Source organism: Nannobrachium achirus, assembly GCF_963921795.1.
Source record: "Nannobrachium achirus genome assembly, chromosome: 17".
Lineage (NCBI taxonomy): Eukaryota > Metazoa > Chordata > Actinopteri > Myctophiformes > Myctophidae > Nannobrachium > Nannobrachium achirus.
In genome coordinates, this window is record NC_137824.1 from 44,285,516 (window position 1) to 44,310,930 (window position 25,415).

The following is a 25,415-nucleotide window of genomic DNA, read 5'->3' on the forward strand; positions in this document are numbered from 1 at the left end:
TAACAGAATCCCTTTTATGCCCATATATGGAGATCCCTAACAGAATCCCTTTTATGCCCATATATTATGGAGAAATCCCTGCTCTGAGTATCTGACATCAGTGTGATGTCACCTGTTTATGCCCATATATGGAGATCCCTGCTCTGCGTATCTGGTTGCTATGGTAAACAGTTGGTTGCTAGGGTAAAAAACATGGTTGCTATGGTAAACAGTTGGTTGCTAGGGTAAACAGTTGGTTGCTAGGGTAAAACCATGGTTGCTAAGGTGGTTGCTAACGTACACTAACAAACCAGCAACAACAGACTGTTGCCACAGCAACGTACACAAAGGTTTGTGTACACATGTGGTGTGATGTCATACTGATGCGGAGATATGAGCAGGGCAAAGGTGTGACGTGTGACGTGTGACGGACGGACGGCCGGTGGAGGTTTTCATAGTAAACTGCTCCCTTACGGTCGCAATAACCAGTAAGACTCCCTATTCGGGAGATAAGTGACCGTTGGTCGCTTATCTCCACAAATAGGCCAAAAGTTTGTTTTACCAATTATCAAGACATACGGGCAGTTGACAGTTTGCCATGGTTACTCATTGAAGTTGAATCTCCATATATGGAGATAACCTACGCATCACACTAAGTCTGACCTCACCAGCCCATATTTGGGCATGAGCAACTTATGTCTCCATATATGGAGATATGATGACATCACACAGTCCTCAGCCGATGATGTGGCGTGATGTCATACAATACACAAACGAGCCCTACAGTATAAAGGGGCAATTCTTGCCAGGAAAGAAGCATTTTTTCTTCGACTCAGACCTTATCGCCAGGGTTGGCTTATAGCAGCTGTCGGTAGGACCATATATGGATTCTGTTAGTGTGGATCTCCTAACAGGGCATCATCTGGGATACAATCCCTTTTATGCCCATATATGGAGATCCCTAACAGAATCCCTTTCATGCCCATATATGGAGATCCCTAACAGAATCCCTTTTATGCCCATATATGGAGATCCCTAACAGCATCCCTTTTATGCCCATATATGGAGATCACTAACAGCTAACAGAATCCCTTTTATGCCCATATATGGAGATCCCTAACAGAATCCCTTTTATGCCCATATATGGAGATCCCTAACAGAATCCCTTTTATGCCCATATATGGAGATCCCTAACAGAATCCCTTTTATGCCCATATATGGAGATCCCTAACAGAATCCCTTTTATGCCCATATATGGAGATCCCTAACAGAATCCCTTGTATGCCCATATATGGAGATCCCTAACAGAATCCCTTTCATGCCCATATATGGAGATCCCTAACAGAATCCCTTTTATGCCCATATATTATGGAGAAATCCCTGCTCTGAGTATCTGACATCAGTGTGATGTCACCTGTTTATGCCCATATATGGAGATCCCTGCTCTGCGTATCTGGTTGCTATGGTAAACAGTTGGTTGCTAGGGTAAAAAAACATGGTTGCTATGGTAAACAGTTGGTTGCTAGGGTAAACAGTTGGTTGCTAGGGTAAAACCATGGTTGCTAAGGTGGTTGCTAACGTACACTAACAGACCAGCAACAACAGACTGTTGCCACAGCAACGTACACAAAGGTTTGTGTACACATGTGGTGTGATGTCATACTGGGCAAAGGTGTGACGTGTGACGGACGGACGGACGGCCGGTGGAGGTTTTCATAGTAAACTGCTCCCTGACGGTCGCAATAATAGCTGGAATTTATATAGCGCTTTTCTAAGTACTCAAAGTCGCTTTACAATATGTGTAAGTGTGTGTGTGTGTGTGGCAGATAAAAACAACAACTTTATTAGAAAAAGAAAACTAGGAGATACAATAAGAGCTAAGCAACAATAAAAACAGTAAAAACAAGAGTAGGTCCAAGATCAGCTGGGGTAGGCAATGGTAAATAGGTGCGTTTTCAGGGCGGTTTTAAAGGTGGGGATGGTGGGGGCATCTCTGATATGTTTGGGGAGTTCGTTCCAGAGGGTGGGGGCGGCGCGGCCAACCAGAAGCGGCCGGTCAGGACGCAGGCCGTCGTCGACCAGTCGGACATGTACACGCACGTGCTGTCGTCGTTCACCGAGAGCAAGGACGTGTGCCACAAGTTCATCACAGAGAAGGCCCTGTCACCCCAGGTTCGGCGCTTGGGCTTGGGGACCAGGAGGAGGCCAGCCTCACTGACACCTCACTAGACACTATTGTTAGGTCGGAGTCAATGGCTGTCTGTCTGACTGTCTGTACAGGAAGTGATGTCACATGACATACTTTTTATGCCCATATATGAGTCCTTCTGTACCACATCTCCATGTTTAGGCAAACTCCACACAGAAAGGCCCTATCGCCAACCCAACCTAGGGCATTTGGACCTATACATGGAGAAATGGAGCGAATCTGTTTGGCCTAAACATGGAGATGTGGATAACACTATATATGGAGATAGTCTAGTACATCATGTCATATGGGACTACCGTCATAGACAGTAGCCATTGTTAGGTCGGAGTCAATGGCTGTCTGTCTGACTGTCTGTACAGGAAGTGATGTCACATGACATACTTTTATGCCCATATATGAGTCCTTCTGTACCACATCTCCATGTTTAGGCAAACTCCACACAGAAAGGCCCTATCGCCAACCGAACCTAGGGTGTGAGCGATAGGGCCTTTCTGTGTGGAGTTTGCGTGTTCTCCACGTGTCTCCTAGGGTTGATACCCTCACAAAAACATGAACAAACTCCCCCCAGAATGACAACAACTAGAATCGTCAGAGAAACGCTGTGGTTGGCCAGATTGTCAAGAATTGGCGCGACCTCGCCCTTTAGGGCGAGGTTGCATGTCACCCTGAGGTCGCATTCCACCCTCGGGTGTCTTACTAGTAATAATAATAATATGTTGCCATCAGTGTTTCTCAAACTTTGTCATGTGAAGGACCCCCAGAATGATATGTATTTGGCTACGGACCCCCATCACAAAATATTTTGTTCCAGGGACCCCCAGAAGCAAATATTTGATTTTAGTCTATTCTGCATCTAGCTTAAGGCCACAGACCCGTTGGGAAACGAGTTTGGGGGCGACTTTGAAAGAGGGCGACTTATCTGGCTACCCACTGCACAGGGTATCTGTGCATTTCCAAAGTTACAATTTAAAGACTTTTAAGACATAAGAAGAATACCATTGTGTCAAAAGTGGCTAATCCCCCCCCAAATCAACAGTGAGCACTGCATGGGAGGAGAGGGGTAGAGGGGCAGCTGGTATGCGTCAGGTATGGTGCGCCCTCTAGTGGACAAAAAGCAACTATTCTAAGGGGTACCCAACAAAAAAAAATCCAATCCTTTTTGTATCAGAGACCAGCCCAGGCCCAGGGCCCTCTTCAAAATGTTTAGCATCCCTATATGGGGGGGGGGGCAGAGACGTCTGACGCCCGCTGTATTTTACTCCTTGAGTCAGACAATGAGCACAAGCAGTTTGCTGAGCACACAATGCCCCAGTCTGTGCTACATACAGTGCACTCTGCTGACCAGCAAAACCACTAGTTCATAGATCTATATGATGCTTGCCGAGTGGCCCCAGACCATCATATTAGCCTAGGTCTACAGAAGAGCTTGAAAACCTGTAATTGTTTATGTGCATTTTATTTTACTTAATTACAGTACTGCGGTCATGTGAAGCAATCACCGTAATCTACAATCAATGGTTCCAGAGTGGTAGTATTGGAGGACACAATATAATGACAACACAAACGTAGCAAAATAATTTAATACATTATTTTCACCGCATCCTCCCTTTGTCATTTCTCCAGCAAAAAAAGTTTTTTTCTTTTCCTTTTTTTTTCTTTTTTTTTTGTTGCTCTAAACGTAACAGTAACCAAAAGATTTAAGTGTAACGATATAACATTTCTTTAAAAAAACAATACAACTTAAATATATGTACTGTAATAAAAATAAAAAAGACTGTGCTCTTGCAAGACAGATTAAAGTTGCCTATGTGTTTGCTTATAATACAGCAATGGTGACGCTTTTTTCTTTTCTTCTCATACTGTTTGGTAGCATTCATTTTGGATTGCAGTTTTTTTAGTTTTTCTTTTTATAAAGCATTTCTTTCTTTCTTTTTTCACTCCTTCAAAATAATCACCTCAATTAAGTTGTCCAACTGGCATTTGATGCAGCTGTTGGAAACACATCTTGTGCCAAAAAACAAAAGAGACCCTGATGACATTCATTAAAGTTAAAGCAGCTCTATGTAACCCTGGCTTGGAAAAAAAATAGGTTGTCCATCTGACCCTAGGTTTTAACAGTGGGCAACAGCCGGCGACGCTGGTCGATAAAAACTACTAGTGGGCGTTCCTGCCATCATTAATGTCGTCCAAAAGATACATTATTTTGATGTTTGGGTGCCCACTTTTCGACCATTGCCTCATCGCCTAGTATCGCCAGTAGTTGCCGCATTCCTTAAGCCCCTGATACACGTAGCAATTTGTTCATCAACATCAACCAGCAACGACCAGAAGCCTCAATTGGGTATGGCCATTGGATTCATCTTTTTGTGCCTTCATCCGTGCAAGACACCAGTCATGTTGCCATACCTTATCAACAGGCATGAATTTATTTTAGGAAGTACATTTTATTTTTCTCCGCTTTAGCCAAGGTATGGAAGTTGCTATACCCAATTGACGCATCTGGTCGTTGCTGATTGATATTGATGAAAGAATTGCTACATGTATCGGGGGCTTTAGACAAATAACGCACTTACGGAAAATACTTACGGAATAATTGGACGCCATCTAATTATTTGGCTATAGAGTGCCACCATTCACTTACGCTTTATTTTGAAGAGCCCAAAAGAGACCAAACATCGTCAAAGGTCATGTCTCACCTAGACACAGGAACTGAGATGAATTCTGACCTGATGGTCAAGATTCAATTCATATCCTGAGCAAGCAGGCAGGCTCTATTAGCTCAATGGTCAAATCAGTACTTGAGCAGGAAACCGGCTTCACATTTGGAGTAGAAGAGGAAGGTTACATAGTGCAGCTTTAACTTAGCATCGTATTATGCCAGAGTAATTATTGGAAACTCTGAACAGCAAATTACATGTATTTGTATTGTAGCCTATGTTATTCTTGAATGCGTATGTAAAAGCCTTTAGCTATTTTAAATTGACACAAGCTCATGAGTATCTTACTTTATTCCAGGGGTCTTCAACGTTTTCAGGCCAAGGACCCCCTTAGTTGAGAGAGAGAGATGATGCAGGGACCCCCACAACCTGTTCATAGATTCCATATAGTTTCATCGTTTGACAGACAGCACAATCATCAGTGTATTTTGGATTCATGTCAATTTGTGTTTTCAGATATTTAACCACTTGAACTGTTAATACCTAATAAACTTGATCTTTCACTCTGTACTTAGTCTGCTCTTTTTCGCCTTGTGGCGTTGTGAGCTTCTAGATCTGCTATTTTTGACTAAAGTTCTCAGAATATGGATGCTAGGGTTCAAGTGGTTAATATAAAAAAGGAGAAAAAAAGTTTCTATCACTCAAAGATTTGGAGGACCCCCTGTAGTAAGTCCCCGGACCCCCTGTTGAAGACCCCTGCTTTATTCCATGGAGCAAGTAGCCATTTGTATCTCGTTGCTGTCGGGCAGAAGGAGCCTTGTATATTTCAACTTTGTCATGTGGTATTCTCTCCAGCCCTGTAGAGCTGCTATTTTTGTGATTTCCGGAATGATTTTGAAATTGAAGGCGTTTAAGTTTGTGTCGGTTTTAATAAATATTGAATCAGAGCAAAGTATCAAAAAGAGCTTGTGATTAATATCAACTACATTGGATTAGAATAGATATATGTATATATATATATATATATATATATATATATATATATATATATATATATATATTTTTTTTTTTTTTTTTTTTTTTTTTTTTATATATTTCCTGAAAAGTAACAGTTTTGGGCGTGCCCTGACATCAACGAACTGCCGATGACAGAAGTTTTGCCTGTATTTATCATCTTAAAAATTACTTAAACTAGTGAAAACAGCCGATCTACAAGCACACAACGCCTCGCGGTGTGTGCTTGTAGATCGGCTGTTTTCACTAGTTTTGTGCGACGGCCTATGATGAAGCAGGGCTTTGCTTTGCGAAAAGAAATGTACACATTTGAAACCTGGAGATACGAGGTTTCTGCCCGACAGTGACGATATGTTTTGTTTATTTATTTATTTTTTGATTTATGGTTAAGAAGCATGCATAATCTTATGGTTATGTCGTGTCTACATCAAACTGGGCAGTTATTAGCAGTGGGAAGACTTGGCTGACTGTGAGATCGGGGTGTTGTGGAAGGTTTGTGTGTTTCGTGTGAAACACGAGTAATCTGAAATCCCACATGCAGGAGAAAAAAAAGTGCATTTTCCCAAAAAAGCGTTCGACCAATAGTTAAAACATGACTTCAATATGGACCTGTCTCTGCATTCAAGTTACAAATAACTTGCAATCATTCAAAACGCTGAGGAAAGTCACAAGTTCTAGAGTTATAGCACGGCTCAAAAACGATAGCAGATACAAAATATGGCAGACTTGTAAGCAACACAGCTGCACCAAACAAATGAATAATGAGTGTGTTACGATTTTCATAGGTGTGTCCAGAGCCAAGGGCAAGGCCAATGTGTAAGCATGACAGTATGGATACACCGACAATCAAAACATTACTAAGGTAACATTACATTTGGGAGCAGCAATACTGGTGTGCAGATTCTTATTCTTATTCTATATACCGGTACACCTAAAATCTAACACACCAGTTATTCATTTGATTAGCTGTGTGTACTATAAGCTCAGTGTTAAGCGGTCTGCCATGTTTTACCTGCTGTAGTCTTTAACCTCTGATGTGAAAAACAAACAACAAAATCAGCCTACAGTAGGGTGCCATGCCTGGATAGTTCACCCCCAACATTATTTTCTATCAATTACACACCCATGGAGCCTTCAATTCATGGAGATAAGTGGAAAATACGTTTTTTCCCCCCCGGATGAACTATCCCTTTAAAGGGATATTTCACTTTAAACATTTTCGTTTTATCGTCTACTCAGGCTTTTGGGAGACATTCCATTTGTATCAGACACGCCCCCTTCCAAAACAAAGCCATTGTAACAACAAACTCCATTTTAACCTTTTTCATATTTTTGAAAAAAAAAGAAAGAAAAAAAGAACACGGCCCCCTCATGTATTAGTAGTATGAGTCACCATAACCAAGGACAGGTGTTTTCGATGATTCTAAAATGGTTAAAATGGAGTTTGAAGTTACAGTGGGTTTGTGGGGGCGTGTCTGATAACATGATTATCATACTGAAAAACAACGTGTAAAAAAAAAAAAAAAAGAAAAAACAGTCTGGGGCGTTCACAAAAGCCGGAGCAGATGATAAAATGACCCAAGAAGTGAAATATCCCTTTAAGTGTAGCGTGGCACGAAAGGCAGGGAGGGTCACGCGTTCTGGGGAGGGGGGCGCCATTGTGTCGTTGTGGGTCACTTGTGCCTGGCGATGCCGCGCACCTGGAGCAGCGTGGGCGTCTGCTCTATGATGCGCAGCAGCAGGTTGTCGATGTAGTCCTCCAGGTCGCGCACCTGCGTCTTCACCTTGCGCAGCTCGGCGTCGCGCTTGCTCAGCAGCGCCGCCTGCTCCTCGGAGGACGCCTGCTGCTTCTGCAGGTCCATCTCCTGCTGCAGCAGCAGCGAGATCAGCTCCATGTTGGTCATGCTCTGGTACTGCGCCGTCTGGTCCACCGTGGTGGCGGTGGCCTCCTGAAAACATCATGGGGGGGGACAAGTTGAGTCGGTCGCATGAGGGTCAATGGTAAACGGTGCGGCACAGCTCAGGGGTAGAGAAACCGATATTAGAGCACGAAGGGTTCCCAGTTCGAATCCGGGCTCCCCCTGAGTTAATGTCGAAGAGTCCTTGAGCAAGACTCTGAACCCCTAATTGCTCCCGGTGAGCAGGTTGGTGCCTTGCATGGTTTCCTACGCCACCGGTGTATGAATGTGCGTGAATGGGTGAATGTAATGCACGATCTATGTAAAGCGCCTTGGATAAAAGCTCTATATAAATGCACCATTTATGTTAGGGGTGGGACGATGAGCGATATGATCGTTTATCGTGAAAAAAAAAACACTTGCGATAATCGTATCGTGGAGATTTGATTTATCGTGAAACCGATTCCTCCGTCATGCACTGGGATCAATTCACCTTTTATTTTCCGAGCTGCATATCCAGTACCACTTAAAAACTCTATAATTGGTATACGTACTTGACTACTTTTTTCCACTCTCTATCAAATGTCTTGTCAAAAAATTGCCATAAGCTTGTAGATCTGCTATGTTTTGGCAAACGTTCCGCCAAGGATAATGCATTTTGATTATCACGATAAAATTGTAAATTGCTTGTCACAATAATCGTGATATGATATTTTTAAATCGTCCCATCCCTAATTTATATAGCACCTTTATCCAAGGCGCTCTACAGAGATTGTGCATTACTGTACATTCACCCGTTCACACACACATTCATACACCGATGGCAGAGGAAACCATGCAAGGCACCGGGGAAATCTCGCTTTTGCGAACGCCCATCATTTCGACCGGAGGGTTAGCGACTCACTCCATGGAGGTTAAGGTTAGGGTGAGGGTTAGAGTCGGGTGTCAAAAAGAGGACATGTAGTAACAGCGACACGCTCCCCAAGGCACCAACCTGCTCACCGGGAGCAGCTAGGGGTTCAGACAGAGTCTTGCTCAAGGACTCTTCGACACCAACTCTGGGGGAGCCCGGGATCGAACTGGGAGCTCGGACAACGCCAGATGTTGGAGCTTAGCTCTTTCCAGGAGCACTGCTAAAAAATAATAACATTATGATGGTGTGTAAAAGAAGAAAATCAAAGATTTGCCTCAGACAAGACCAAGTCTTTGCCACCGTCACATTTGAACGACCGTGTAGGGACATAGTAATGACCCCTGCGTAGTGCGTACGGCTGTAGCACGGTAGAGTGTCCGGTACCTGGTTCTTGTCAGCCTCAGTAGCAGTGCTCTGCTGAGCGGCGCGGCCAGGATGGATGGTGGACTTGAGCTTCTCCAGCACGGAACGGCCCTCTTTCTTCTCAGGCTGAGTGCTTGTACTGGTTAATGGCTTCACTGGATGGGGGCTGCATTGATGATGTCGCAAGTAAACACCTCAGTATTAATGTCACAACATAAAAACAACAGCGACTAGAACAACAAAAGAACACCCACCGGCTAAATATTTTGACAGCAATATACGGTAGCGCGGTTCTCAAACCTTTTGATTTTGAGGACCCCCCCCCCAATAACTCAGAGTGTACAAATGTACATTTGTACATTCTCAGAGTTACAGAACTGTAAAGGCTGATGCACACTAGAAGAAAAAAAAAGGATCCCCAGCCCGATTTTATTTCAGCTCAACTCATTATCTGCCGAAAACGTCTTCTTGACGCCAAAGACGTCTCTGACGCTTTTAGTTTGTTGGGGGTTTTTCAAAAGTTTGTCTAGTGAGCGGTGCTTTTTATGAGTTCATTTCATCCCGCGTTCAGTTCATCCCGCGAAGCTTGGCCGATGAGCCAGGTGTGGGACATACGTACACGTACATACAAGCAAACTGACAAACTGATAGAACCTTTCTCTAATTACAATCTAAAAAATATATATATAAAAAACTAAGTTGTCCTTTAAAGGACAACTTTAGTTTTTTACAACAAGGGTTCATATTTTAGATAGTCATTAGAAAAAGATGAAGCCATTAGTCATTAGATAAAGAAAAGATGAGTGTTAAAATGTTTTCATTTTCTTCTTTCTTCTTTTTTGTGATTTTAATGATTTTGATTTGCATGCATGCAAGTGGCTAAATATGTATTTTTAGACACAATGAGCCCATTCCCAAGATGCACTGCAATCTTTCATGGTCAGATGTGACTTATGGGGGCTGGTGTAAATAGTAATAAAGAAATTGCTGGCTTATTGTGTCTAAAAAGACATATTTAGCCACTTGTGCGCTTGGCCCCAACCACCAAAATCAAAATAGAAAAATCACTAAAACAATAGAAAGAAGTAAATGAAAACATTTTAACACTCTTTTCTTTTCTCTAATGACTATCTAAAATATGAACCCTTGTTGTAAAAAAACAAAGTTGTCCTTTAAGCGTCCATTTGGAAATCCTCACGGAACCCTGAGGGTCATCACTTTGAGAACCAGTGTATACTTGAGTTGGAGTTATACATAGTTACACCTGAATCACGTGCTGTGAGCTTGCATTTTCTAATAGCTTGCATTGTTTAGCAACTCTGTTTTTGGTGGCGTGGAACTAAGTACAACCAAGTATAAGCCACACTGAACAGTTGCATAGCAGACAGGCCGTCAACCTTTGCTCAGTGAAGAAAGATCGAGTGATTTAATACTAGAGGAAGGATCAGATGCTGCTGCTATTGAACCTACTGTTCTGAGCCTTAGAGCATGGCAGCCATGTTGTCTCGTGCTTCATTTATTTTAAAGTGAGAGTGGAATCAGTGGTGGAAAAAAGAAAAAGGAAAAAAAACAACACTCACATTCTTAACTGAAGTAAAAGTATCAATATGGCAATGTAGAATGACTCTAATACAAGTAAAAGTATGTAAGATTACTTAAGTAAAAGTTCAAAAGTATTGGTATCAAAATGTACTTAAAGTAACATATACTCATTATGCAGAATGTCCCATTTGAAATGTATACACATCTTTTGAAAATAGCAGATCTACAAGCTCACAATGCATCGCATCACGACACATTGTGAGCTTGTAGATTGGCTATTTTCGAATGGCCAAAATGTATATAGGGCTGAAGTGGTTAATGTATGTTTTGTAATAATAATACAAATCTACAAAGTAACTAGTAACTAAGTTTTCAAATAAATGTAGGGGAGTAAAGGCACAATATTTGGTTTCCGCCATGTAGTGGAGTAGAAGTAAAAGTACTGAAAACTGGACATACTCAGGTAAAATACAATTACCTCAAAATTGTACTTAAGTACAATACTTAAGTAAATGTGTGGAATGCATTTCAATCGGCTAGATTTATTTTTTTAACGCTGAACTGGACACCACCCCAGTAGCAAAACCACGGATGTATTAGAATAGAATTAGAGATTTCTTATTACGTAATAGGTTAGCGACTAGCCGACTACCAGTGAAATCAACTAGTCGATTGGCAAAAAATACTAGTCGTGAAAGTCCTAATCCTGACTACATTATTTCCCGAGGCCACATGGGAAACAGAGTCTTTTCCATCACTCCCGCCCGCGGTAGAGCGCTGGATATTGGTTACCATGGTAACACGCTGAGACGTTCCTGGACGGCACTCCAGGCCAGGGGTGGAAACGTTAAAAGGTTCCTGGACATCATGGGCATAGTCAATGCAACAATCTAAATTGATACAGATGCTTTCCCAGTAACCTTTAATGGGTTAAAGGAGCTATAGTCAACTTTTTCATTGTAGGGCCGACACTTTGTTTACATCCTAGTCTATAGACTAGAATGTAAACAAAGTGTCGGTCTGACAATGGCCAAAATGATTATTTTATCATTATTTTACGCTTTTTGTGGTCATTTTTGAATAGAAACACATATATGAAGCTTATTTATTTATAAAATGTTTTCGAAACATTATTTTTATTTTAGCATCCGTTTTTCAATAAAAAGTTGACTATAGCTCCTCCTACTTTACTTTATTTGTTTATTTCCAATTTGCAATACTGTTATCTCTACTCCGCTAAATGTCAAGGCAAATATTTTAATTTATCCTCTGAGCGGCGATTACCTCAATGCACAACAGGTGCGTAGTCACACCTACAATTCATGGGTTGCATTTGTAGTCCTAAACAGACCATATTGAGGACCAACACAGGTGTTCAATTTGTCTGATTGGCATAGAACCAATGTTCTACGTTAATCAAAACACCTGTTGGTCCTCAAAATGGCTGGTATAGGACTACAAATGCAACCCATGATGAATAGCTCTAACGAGTAACGACTATAAATTAGACTTGTGTGACTGTTGAAATCCGTTAGTTGGTGTTTTAAAGGGTTTCTTATTCTCTTTATACTTGCTCTTTTATAATGATTACAATTTGGTTTTGTTTTGAACTGTTTCAATTGCAGTCAGTATGATTATGCTGGTTTAAATATGACTCCGGAACAAGACAGCTGTGTAAATGGTTCTGTGTACGTTTTGTTAGTTTGTTTCTGGATTGGTCCAAAGAGGCACACACAAGGAAACAACTCCGGAAATACCACAACGACAAAACGAAAACCACTATAGTTTGTTGTGGTATTTCCATTGCGCAAGTTATTTCCATGCTTCTCGCTGCCTTTCTGGATTATGAAAAGGTACAGTGGACCGTGCAATGCTCGGTCAATTTATTATCACACAATCACTCAGTAACTCATTGACTGCCACCGTTGTTTTTCAACTTTGGTAAAAAGTAGTCACAGCATATCCATCTCGATTAAGATCCAGTACATCATACATGATCCACACGCACGGCGTGCCACGGCATCGCGGAAAAAAGCCCCATTGAACAGTCAATCCGTTCATCAGATACAAGCTAGTAGGTTAGCATTGTTTACACTTGGAACCACACCGCCGCACAGGAAACAGAGATTTGGGCGTTTTCCTGCAAAATGTAACATGGGAGCCAATGGAGATCAGTTTTTTTTCTCATTTTTATCTTCCTGTTGGGAACCGGATTCGATTAGTTTACAGCAGATGCGTACCATCGCGATTATTAATTCACCCTTTGTCAAGTACCGCCCGTTGTCCCGCTCCTCTTCACACCCATTGGTTGCTGTGTCTTGGTGGGACATTTGGTGGGACACTCCATCCACTACCATTGTAATTCAGTTGCTTCGTATTGTTATTCTGTGTATTCAATTCTCATTTCAAACTTGGTTTCAGTGAAATGGAGCTGCTCAGTGGCAGTATAGTGACTCAGCATGTTTTTAAATGTTTTTATTTCTCCAAAAGTTATGTTTTAGCAAATTCAACATAAAAAAGGCGGAACCAGGGCGGGACAAGACAGATAGAGCCTACTGGTTGGTCAGTCAGGGACCAACCAGAAGGCTAACAAAGGGTGAATTAAATTAAGTTAAACAAATAACTCATCAAACTCTCGCCAAACTCACCATATAGCAGTCAATGAGTTTTATATACATACATACATACATGCACGCACGCACACACGCACACACGCACACACACACACACACACACACACACACACACACACACACACACACACACACACACACACACACACAAACACTGTACCCAATGTGACACGGGAGACTTACATTCAGCTGTCATTAGCAGGTAGCCAAAGTAGCAGCGAAGGTGACTTAAGTTCAGGCAGAACTCAGCGTAAGAACACATAGCAAAACAATTCATAACAACTTTAAACTGAAAAATGTGATGTGGAATACAAAACAAATGGAGCAAAGCAAACATCAACAATGGCTTCATCCAAAGGCTTTGGATGACCTGGCATGGTGCCAGTGGCATACAAATAATGTAATTAATATATACACCACTGTACAGAGACAATCAGAGCAGCAAAAAGCGAAAGAAATTAATACAAATAAAACAACACCACACAAAAACTAAATCAAACAGTATAAATATGAATTCCCAATTTGTAAATATATATATATGGCAGTAATCGGTCATCTGCATCCCCTTTTTCTAGCGTAAACCGCTTGAGCCCTAGCATCCCTATTCCGGCTGTGGGGGCTATCTACAAGCTCACAACGCTTCACAACAACGCAGCATGTTGTGAGCTTGTAGATCGACTATTTTGGGCGAAGAGATTCGGTGTCGGTATAGTAGGGGCGAGAGGAAAAAGGACACACCGAGTACAGTGCCGGCTCTGGTCATTTTTTTACTAAGTAGTACAGAGGGTCTAAGTGGTTAATAAATATCTCACTTCAAATTGCAATTTCCCAATGCACTGGTTCTCAAAGAGGGCTCCAGGGACCCCCAGGGGTCCTTTGGGAGGAGGGTTCCCGTGGGACCCCATAACGAGTAGTTGACATAGCTCCACAACCATCATGTTATCCATTTATTTGTTGGCTATTCAAATTAAAAACAGCAGATCTACAAGCTGCGAGCTTTGCATATCTTCTATTTATTTTCATATATACTGTATATAACCGTGCACAAAGAGTAAGGAAACTTGATTTTGGTCTATCATATCTCTCCTTTAACAATACCAATTGGTATTGTGTTTTATATAATTTTTATTGTTGATTAGTCAGTCACCTTTACAACGAGGTACAGTTTGTAAGCATCGGGCATTTGTGGAATGAGCAACACAGCCAAACGTGTGGGTAGCACTGACCAAACATTTGCCAAAATGGCCTGTAATACTTTTTTCTGCTGGCATGCATTCTCATTTTGGGCTTCAAGTGCTGGCAGGCTTGTGCCTAGCACCCGAGCATGGGTTCTGCCAGAATTTGGGACCTAATGCTATCCTCCAGGATGACAACGCTCGCCCCCACAGAGCCAGGATCATCAGAGTTTGGGAGTGGAGAGGATGGAATGGCCTGCCATGAGTCCAGACCTCAACCCAACTGAACACATGTGGGATCAACTTGGGCGAGGTGTACGTGCTAGAGTGACTAACAGAACCACGTTGGTGACCAGCATGAGGAGCAGGTGCCAAGCTGTTGTGGCTACGTATGGATCTTCCACACACTACTGAGGTCCCTGACACTGAGTGTAAAATTGATACATTTTATACATGGCCAATATGTGTTGGTTATGTGCAATCTTCAATGCTCTTCAAAGGTGAATACCAACAGAACAGTATTACAGGTTACAGGGTACTTGTTTGGTCAGCGCTAGCCACACGTTTGGCTGTGTTGCTCATTCCACAAATGCCTGATGCTTACAAGCTGTGCCCTGTTGTAAAGGTGACTAATCAACGATAAAAATGATATAAAACACAATACCAATTGGTGTTATTAAAGGGGAGATATAATAGACCGAAGCCAAGTTTCCTTACTTTTTGTGCACGTTTTTATGTCAAAAATGTTGAATAATTTAGAAAACTCTCATTGACATAAAACGCCTCTTCTGGGGGTCCCTGCCTGGCACAAAACCTTTTCAGATGGGGTAGGGGGGAAGGGGGGGTGGGGTGGGAGGGGTAGTGCGCGGTAAAATTAATATCAATTTGGGGGTCCTCAACACGAAAGCGTTTGAGAACAGTTGTCCTAAAGAGGAATTCATAAGAGCTTTTTTTCTCTCTCTCTCTCTCTCTCTCTCTCTCACTTATGAGGGGTTTTCTCACCTGCTCTCCTGAAGGGGCAGCAGGTAGCAGCTGATAGCTGGCTGTCTCTCCTCAGGCAAAAGTGTGTGCCGTGCATCGACCAGGGACTGGGCAGTGGAGGAGGAGGAGTAGGAGGAAGAGGAGAGGGCGGACCTGACCAGCGTCACCGCCAGAGCAGTGGTAGTAGTAGTGGTGGTAGTGGTAGTGGTGTCTGCGCTAGACCTCGTGGCTAAGGGGTGCAGGTCGGGAGGGGCAGGGTGATGCGGGTGGCGGTGGTTAGTCGGTGGTGGTGCGTTGATACTGTCACTAGACTGGGAGAGGAAGGCAGCAGCAGCAGAGGGGATGGAAACAGAGGAGGGGGGTGGTGGTGGTGGTGGTGGTGCGGTGTCTTGCAAAGATTGACCAATCTTTGACTTTGAAGGGGTGACGTTTGGCGCTACCCTGGCGTGGAAGTCTTCGAACGCGGTTTGTCCTCCCAGCGAGGAGGCTTCTGCGGTGTCGGTTTTGTTCAGAATTGACTGTATACTATGGGTTTCTGATGGACAAATGACTGGTTTACTGCTATCCGCCACACAGGTTGACTCTTTATCTAACGTCAGCGATGAGGAGTGAGATGAGTTGGCGGGCTGATATGAGAGCGGTCCTTCACCGCTCTCGGAAATCCTGCGCACAGGATGTGACAGACCGTTCGGTTTATCGTTTCCTTTTTTGCTCTGACTGCATGGACTTCCACCGCCACGTACTTCCTGGTTCGCTCCTTTCGGTCTCAAGCGTGCACTGAGCACCCCGGAAAACGACGACGCCCCAATTTGGTTGTGAGAGGTGGCCTGCAGTTTGACTTCGGTGTTACCGTTACCGTCGAACGTGCCGTCTGTTTGTCTAAATTCCTCTTCTCCTTTCAAGCGAACCGGTCTAGGCTCAGTTTCGAGTTCGGACGAAGAAAAGAGGTTCTCGCTTGTGTCTTCCTCGCTAACCGGGGAGACTGGCCACATTTTGTCAGGTGATACACTCATGTCCACTAGGGACGAGTTTGTCTCTGATGTAGTGTGTTTTAAAGCCAACATGTTCTCAGGTGTGACCAGTGTCCCCTCGTGGTAAACAGGCACGTGTGAATCTTCCGGCGGCGGAGGGAAACTCTCACCTAAGTCTTTGAGACCTCTGAGAGTGTCTGCTGTTGTTTCTGATGGAGAGGAGCCTTCGGAATCAATAAAACTGAAGTCCAAGCAGTTATTCACATTCATGTTCAGATCTTCCAAAGTCAGAGAATAAGATGTGTTATCGTTTGCACTTGTGGGCTGCTGGGGTGGGTGAACAGGGGGAGAATATATCACAGGCTCTAATGTAACAGGAGCGATACCTAATGCTTTTGAGTTTGATTTAGGAGCCGTCACATCAGCGGACATGCTGAGAAGGTCGGCAACAGTCAGCTCGCTATTAAGAAGCATTTTAGGCCCGGTGGTGATGTCAGCTTTCTGAGAGGGAGCCTTGCTCTTTGATGCAATCTGGTTTTCGGCAGGCTCCTCTGGGGCTACTGATAAAAGGGCATCGTTTACTCTGGGCTCGCCATAGCTTTCTGTGCTGCCAATGCGACCGTACAGGTCCTGTTCAAACAGCATCCCCTTCCAGCAGGGCGTGTCATCCTCCAATGGCTCGTACCTGAACTTCTTCATGTGGTCTGAGTCGGACGTGAGCCCGGATGAAGAGGTCAAACCCGCGCCCTCGGGCCGCGGGCGACTGCCGAGGGACTCCGACGTCTCGCTGGACGCCGGAGGGTCCGGAGACGGAGACGCGCTGCTCGGGGTGCTTCGCTTGCGCTGCTGTTCTTCCTCCCTGGCGCGCTGGCGGGACGCGGCGCCGGTCTGCGACAAAAGACAGGCCTCTTTCTGGACGGCGAGCTCCTGACCTCGGTGCAGCCAGCTGCTGGAGTACATCTCGCTCTGCATGCTCCTCGGCGGCCTCCGCGGAGGCAGCGGCGGCGCCGGTGGTTCCAATCTCTCGCCATCGGGCGGGTTGCCCCGTCTCTGAGCCCTCGAAGGCTCCTGGTGACGAGGCGCACCCGTTGGCGCGTCGCTGAGCCTGCTGGAGGCAAACGCATCAAAGGAGTCATCCCACTGTTCTCCCCCACTGTCCGACACGGAGCGCGGGGTGAAATGGCCGAGGGAGCCAGGTGGCGCGACCGGTCTCGGGAGCACAGCGGGAAGCGACGCCTGCCTGGCTACCGCCCTGGGGCGCTCCCGCCGTATGGAGGGCACCCTCTTTGGCGCGGGGGCAGGGCCCAAGGGGGAGGGGATGGGGAAGCATGGCCGGGAGGAGGAGGAGGGCAGAGCCGTGCAATGAGGGAGGGGCGAGCCGGAGGAGGACGCGAGGAGGGGCGGCGACCGGCGCGACTCTTCGGCTATGAGCTCCACGAAAAAGGGGTTGCGCTGCATTCGGGGGAGGAAGGGGTTGGAGGGGGAGATGGGTGGGGGGGTCGGGGATGGGGAGGGAGAAGGGGTGGCGAAGGGGTTGGTGTTGTTGTTGTTGGCGCGGTGACTCCTGTGACTTTCAGGAGGAGGGATATGGGTGGGCGAGGGCGAGGGCGAGGGGGAGGGGGAGGGGGGGTGGGCGTGGTGAATGGGTGAACGGGGAGGGAGGGGCGGGGCGGGTTCATCTGAGCTGCTTTCTACCTTAGGAGAACCTTCCAGCCTGTGGAGGAAACGGGTAGGGCTGTCACAATGATTACATCATCGTCTAATCGCAATTCATTCAGGCAATCGCAATTATTTCGCATAATCTTCATAATCGTTTCTGTTGAGAAATGTTAATATAGTTTCAAACACTTTCAAAAAGTAGTGGAAATAGCAGATCTACAAGCTATTTCCACTATCAATGTTATTTTGATAGTGATAAGTATAAAGTTATCAAATATGTCAGTAATGTCTTTGTATATTTAGGTTATGTGTCATAATTGCCATGAGCAACTTCAAAGCCTAAAAGCCAAAAAGATATGTAATTGTCAACGACATATACACAATTAAATCATTACTCGCAATTATTTGAGTGACAATTAATCGCCATGTAAAATGTCATAATCGTGACAGCCCTAGAAATGGGTACAAGTATAGTCCTCTTAGTTAATAGTGTGCCAGCCAGTCAATGGAGAATCATCTTTCTTTTTACACAAACAAAGAAGGAAAAGAACATGACCAGAGACACTCTCCAGATCAAAGGTTGTGATTGGTTTCTAGTTTTATTTTTTTTATTTTTTTTGCTGCACTATTGAAATGCTTGACTAGCCTCAAGCTATCTAAGGTCAAAATAAAAACAAATCAAAAAATTATATCATTATGCAAACGGCAACATAAATAACTTTTTCTTCATCTTTTTTTTTAAGCAAAGCGCAATTGAAAATGCCTTAACGAAAAAGAAGAGTGCTTTTTTAGCCATTCGGGATTTGAGCCATCAGCATTGGCAGTTATGTGTTTGGGTGAGCACAGCGCAATATGAAATGTTTTTCCCACATCATATAATGCCATTATTTTTTTCCTATGCCACAATTACAGCTGTGATAAAGAAAGGCGAATTTCGATATTTTTGAAAATGTTGACATTTCAAAATATTTCGCCTAAAAAGGATATGCCCAAAATTGTGATGCCATGTTGGAATGTGTGTGAAATGGAATTTTGTTCAAGGTCTGATATTTGAAATCGTATGGTGTGGGAAAAACCGTATGAGATGTGTTCATGTATGGGGGCAACATGCCGTTAAAATGGAGAAACATATGACATTTTGCATTTCAAATGAGCTGGGGGGGGGGGAGCAGAGACCACTGGTTCTCAAAGTGGGGCCCCCCTTGGGTTCCTTGGGGGTCCCCCAGCTAAATGATTTTATACTCATTGAACTTAAATGATGCTGTCAGAATTAGTGCAGATTGGGGTCCCAGATATTTCAGTAGGGGGTCTCTGATAAATCAAAGAAAGAGGCCCTGCACACTGTCTGGATCTTTAAAAAAAGAAGAAAATTAATGATTAGGACAGACATATCGTCACTGTCGGGCAGAAACCTCGTATCTCCAAGTTTCAAATGTATGTTTCCATAAGGTAAAGCCCCGTTTCATCATAAAAAGACTGTCGCACAAGACTAGTGAAAACAGCAGATCTACAAGCACACAACGCCTCGCACCGCAAGGCGTTGTGTGCTTGTAGATCGGCTGTTTTCACTAGTTTAAATCGTTTTTAAAATGATAAATACAAAAGGAACGGTTTTAGAGATACAAGGTTTCCACCCGACAATGATGATATCTAAGGGTCTAACGTCCGCAACGTTGACTTAATAAAGAGCAACTTCTTTTTTTCTTTTTTCAGACAGTGTGCGGGTGTCTCTTTCTTTGATTTTATTATCAGAGATCCCCTTCTGAACATTTGCACCTTTTTGGTTGTCCTACGCACCTGTCACCAACCTTTGAGGGGTGCATCGGCCTTCTGCTAAAGAAGGTCCCAGATATCAGATTGGAGTCCATAGCCTGATTCATATCGAACCAGGGAGTCCTTGAAATGAAAACATTTGAGAACCACTGCTCTAGGCAAACAGGGAGGGAGCGGTGCCTCAAAATGTCAGAAGAGGACACCATTTCAAACCTCTCGAGAACCAGGGCCGAGGCTTTGCAATGACCCGTCACTCATCGCTCACCTTGGCTTGTTCTGCGAGTCGCCGGAGCCGAACCAACCCCTGAGCCTGCCCTCGGGAGCCCAGGAACCGGCCTGGCCATGGTGTTGTTGCTCCGACTTGGCCGGGAGGGAGTCGCTCCTGCCGCCCGTCGAGAACAGCGTCTTTCTTGTCTTTTTCCCCTTGTCTGGGGGGGAGACCGCAGCGGCCGACAAGGGGGACACCGGCTGCTGCGCGGCCGGGCACGAGGCCCCGATGCGGGCACTCTGAACTTCCTCAGTGTCCTCTTTCTTGCCCTTGTCGAAGGACCAGCGCCGGCCCTCTCCGGCGGGGGAGGAGGAGCCCTTGTCCTCGCTTCCTCCCCCTCCGCGCTTGGTGAGGTTCTGCAGGGACCGGGAGAGCGGCGAGCACTTCTCCAGCAGGACCAGCTTGGGCGAGGCGTTCCTGTTGGGGGTGCAGGGCTCCGAGTCGTAGACGTGGCTCCCGTTGATGCACAGGGAGGACTTGGACTGGGTCAGCTGACGGCCCATGATGGACTCCACGGCGGGATGCGGCCGGGGCGCGCCGGCCGCCACCGTGGTGATCCTGCTGGCCTCGTCGCTGAAGGCGCGCTTGTGGGTAAGCACCTTGGTCGTGTGCTGGGTGGTGAGCACTGTTTGGAGCGATAAAGTTCGGGATTATGGTTACCGTATGTAAGGTTTATTCTCTCAAGACAGATTCAGAGCTCAGATTCAAGCTCACAAAGCTTGTGAGCTTAAAAATTTGCTATTTATGAACATTAGGGGTGGATATTGGCAAGAATCTCATGATGCAATATGTATCACGATACTTGGGTCACGGTGCAATAGTATCACGATGTATTGCGAAGCTGAAGGCGATGCTCTAATGTTGTTGTTTTGGAAGGGGAAGTAGCTACTATAGTACAGCGACATCTAGAGGCAGTGGAGTGTCAGGACCGGCCTTCTACCATTGGTTCCTATGCATGGGAACATATTTTATTTTCCTCAAAGTATCGCGATACTACGGCCTGAAGTATTGATACAGTTGAAGTTACAATGGGTTTGTATAGGAAGGTCCTGGAAGGGGGAAAATGAGGGGAAATCAATATCAGATATCTAAATACCAAATGAAGATATAAAAAAAACTGTCCAAGAGCCTGATTAGATGATAAAATGACAAAAAGTGTTTTCGAAAGTGAAATATCCCTTTAAAAACTGTCCAGGGTGTCCGCAAAAGCCTGATTAGAATAAAATTACCAAACTTTTTTTTTAACGTGAAATATCCCTTTAAGTAAATGTACTTAGTTACTTTAGTTACTACACATCTTCCTGTGCTAAAACAAATAGCATAAAAGGGGGGGAAAAAATAAAAAAATAAACACACCTTTCTTGGCTAGGTCTGTGTCTCCATAGTGGGAGTCCACCTTGACCTTGGGGCTGTAGATGGGGGAGCTGGGGGGGTCCGCCAGGAGGTCCAGACTGGGCGGGGGGTTCTCACTGGCCACAGATGACATGCTGCTCTCTGAAGCCAGCGACGAGCAGGACCGGGTGTCATCGGACCTGTACGGTTAATGGTGGTCATAGGCGATTTTAAGGGGTGTCTATGGGTGCCTTGCAACCCCTGGCCGCCAGGGGGGTGAACAACCTCATAAAGTCATTGCAAGCTACCACAAGCAACACATTTACACGGATCAAAAAAGTGTCTGTTATTTATCTCTGGTGCCTGTGGCGAATTTGGTGGTGAACTCCTCCTAAAGCCCCCTCTCTTAAATGTATTTTACACACAAGTTGTTGCAAAAATAAGTAAATAAATCATATAGGCATATGCTCATAGTGTCTAGAAAAGCACCGTTTATTTGTGTTACAATTAGGTAAAAAATAAACCTTATAGAAACAGGATAAACCATACAAAAGTTGTACAGTTTTTTTTTTTTTTTTTTTATCCAGCGCAGCCTTGCACCCCCTGCTAGAAGAGGCTAGAATCGCCTATGATGGTGGTTATTTACAACGTACACGTATTTAGTTGACGGTTAAATGCAATTAACGATTCAATAGTTTTTTTTTTTTTTTTTTCAAATGCACAGGGAAGGTATGACAACTTAAATACACACAGGAATGAATGTAAAGTCATATCCGTGCATAGTATACAGTTTTGTGTTTTTTCCTAAAATTAACGTCCCCTTTTGATCGTCCTACGGCGTCGCACAAAAGCAACAAAGGTAGCAGATCTACAAGCTTGTAGATCTGCTAATTTTGCTATTTTTTTTTATTTGAATCCTGATAAGTAACAGTTGTGGACATGAGGGTCCCACCCGACAGAGATAACATACAGCATAATATCGTTGTTGTCGGGTGGAAACCTTGTATCTCCAAGTTTCAAATTTGTACGTTTTTTCACCAAGTAAAGCCCTGCTTCATCATACAAGGCTGTCGCACAAAAGCAGTGAAAACAACGCCTCGCGGTGCGAGGCTTTGTGTGCTTGTAGATCTGCTATTTTCACTAAAATGATAAATACAAAACGAACGGTCTTGGACATACAAGGTTTTCGCCTGACAATGACGATATACTATGGCCACTGGCCATGGTATATCATTGAAAGGTTCAGAAATGTTCTAAAAGAGCGGCGAAAAAAGCCAATCGACTAGCCCACATTTACACGTCTAGATGAAGTGTGCTGTGTGCTTGTGAATCAGCTATTTTGCACTTTTTCATTTACACAAATGAATGGAAAACGATTCTGACGATTACGCAAAACAATTATCTCAAACAATTGCGATTACCAGTGATGGAAGTACTGATGTGATGGAATGTGAAGTACTCACATTTTTTATTTAAGTAAAAGTATCAATACTGCAATGTAAAAGTACTCTGTTACAGTACTTGAAGTACCAAAAGTAAAAGTACAAAATGTTTGAAAATAGCCGATCTACAAGCTCAAGACGCGACGTGTTGTGAGCTTGTAGATTGGCTATTTTCAAATAGCCACGTTATAAAATAGGGCTAAAGTGGTTAATGTATGTTTTATAATATAATCATTTATATCTGCCAAGTAACTAGTAACTAAAGTTTTGAAATAATTGTAGTGGAGTAAAAGTACAATATTTGCCTCTGAGATGTAGTGGAGTAGAAGTAAAAGTACTGAAAATTTGAACTACTCAAGTAAGGTACAAATACCTCAAAACTGTACTTAAAGGAGGATTTCACCACTTTTCAACCTGTCTTCATATAATAGGTCCTCACTAATGTTCATGATAAAATAGCACAATTTTTTTCATTGTCTGGGTCACATAGGAGAGCTGTGGGCGGGTCAAATCCATCCACCAGTGACATCATCGTTTGACAGATTTCTTTTTTAAACAATATCTTTGTAAAAAAAAGTATTATCGCGAGAACAATGGCTTCCACTTTGACATTGCAACTTTTCAGGAATAGAAAGCCTGCTTTTTCTATTAGCTTGGATTCCCCACTGATGATGTCACTGGTGGATCGATTTGGCCCGCCCACAGCTCTCCTATGAGCCTCAGACTGAGTAGAAATAAATGACTATGCTATTTTATCATGAACATTGAGGACCTATTATATGAAGACAGGTTGAAAAGTGGTTAAGTCCTCCTTTAAGTACAGTACATAAGTAAATGTACTTAGTTACTTTACGCCACTGGCGATTACGTCAAATAAATAAATAAATAAACAGACCTGCGCAGTTTTCCCTTGAAGAAGTCCTTCATCTTGCTCCTCTTCTCCTCCGGCGCCTGTTGCGCGTCCCTGGTGATCTCCTCCCCTCCTCCTCCTCCCCCCTCCCCAAATGGCTGGCCCGGGGAGCCCGACAGGGCGGCGAAGCGGCCCGGGACGATGGCCGAGGAGGACTCGGTGACGTCGCCTCCGCCCCTGCCCTTGCGGCCCGTGACGCGGTCCTTGAGCTTGCCGAAGGCCGAGCGCGGCTTGTCCTTCAGCGTGAGGTCGAACATGCTAGCCGTCATGTTGTTCCGCGTAAAGCGCACGGTGGTCTGCAGCTCGCCACGCTCCTTCTCCTTGCGGCCCGCCCTGGAGTGGAGCCTGAGCCACCTGCAGAGAGAGAGAGAGAGAGAGAGAGAGAGAGAGAGAGAGCAGTGTTTTGATGTAGTTTTAGTCATAGTCTTTTGAATAAAATGTCATTGGTTTGAGTCATATTTTGTGATCTGAAATGTCTAGTTTCAGTCGACAATATATCATAAGATTTTAGTCGACTAAATCTACAGTTGATTTTGTCTACGAAACAACTCCCGAGCGCAACCACAAATAAAATGAATTGTCTTTTAGTTCTACTGGATCTCTTCTCCACTAGTCCCTCACTGACATTTTGGTCTAGTTTTTATTTGTTGACGAAATTATCAATAATATTTAGTCATGGTTTTATTCATCATAGCTTAGTCAGTGGAAAAGGGCAGTCAACAAACATTTGTAACTCAAATCTTTCTCCGTTGCGGTCCCTGGCTGGAACAAAATGTATTGAGATGGGCGTAAGTGTCCAAATACAAATAATTCTAGGGGTCCTTGACATGAAAAAGAACCACTCGGGTCTTCAGGTCTAAATTTGGTTAAAACCGGGAAAGCATCCTTGCCATTTTAGATTTTATCTATTGTAAGCTATAGCGACAACTTTTTCACAACCTCTTTAGAACAGTGATTCTCAAAAATAGCAGATGTAGCAGATGACTCTGTGTGTCCCTTCGTGCCGTGTAGCCAAATTTATGTTGAAAAGTCTTGAATAATTTCCCCCCAAAAAATATTTTCAGATGGGGGGGGGTTTAAATATTCAAAGACTTGCAGACATTATCAAGATTTTTCAAAAATAGCAGATCTACAAGCTTGCAGCGCGGCATGTGCCGTGCTGTGCTTGTATATCTTCTATTTTCCAGTAGTTAAATCACTAAATAATTGAAGTGAATCCTTGTACCCAGGGCCCAGAATTTGCAACATCCCTCTCTCTCTCTCTCTCTCTCTCTCTCTCTCTCTCTCTCTCTCTCTCTCTCTCTCTCTCTCTCTCCCTCCGACCAGAAAACATGCTCCGGAGCCAAGATAAACGCTTTTGGAATCCTATGTGACTTTCAGAGAGCACAGTGAAGCAGAGAGGAGGGGAACCCAGAAAGGGCCTGCAATTAAAGCCAGATGTCTTGTGCGACGTTGTTGGCTTTTGCTCCATTCCAATGTCAATGGTGGGATAATGTCTCACATTAAAGGGACAGTTCACCCCCAAATGTTTTTTTTTTTTTTTTCTTATCAATTATCAATTGAGTCTTTTATTCATGGGTATTTTTTGTTTTGGCCGCATTCCTAAGACAATAATTTGATGACCAGCAGTGGTTCTCTATGGAGGCCCAAAGAGCCTGCTTTGTTCCCTATGGAGACACAAAGACTCATCAAATTG

At 44.0% G+C, this 25,415-nt stretch overlaps 1 protein-coding gene across 1 annotated transcript in view; it reads right to left on the reverse strand.

Annotated features, from left to right (window-relative positions):
- Positions 1-7,532: 7,532 nt before the first annotated feature.
- rab11fip5b (RAB11 family interacting protein 5b (class I)) overlaps positions 7,533-25,415 on the reverse strand; it is a gene marked incomplete at both ends in the record, with an annotated part of 52,327 nt that continues 34,444 nt past the window's right edge. The window contains 6 exons of the mRNA XM_080746761.1: positions 7,533-7,808; positions 9,055-9,199; positions 15,386-18,049; positions 20,033-20,660; positions 21,392-21,567; positions 23,705-24,073. Of these exons, the coding sequence (XP_080602887.1) occupies positions 7,533-7,808; positions 9,055-9,199; positions 15,386-18,049; positions 20,033-20,660; positions 21,392-21,567; positions 23,705-24,073 (4,258 nt within the window). The remainder of the gene's footprint in view (positions 7,809-9,054; positions 9,200-15,385; positions 18,050-20,032; positions 20,661-21,391; positions 21,568-23,704; positions 24,074-25,415) is intronic.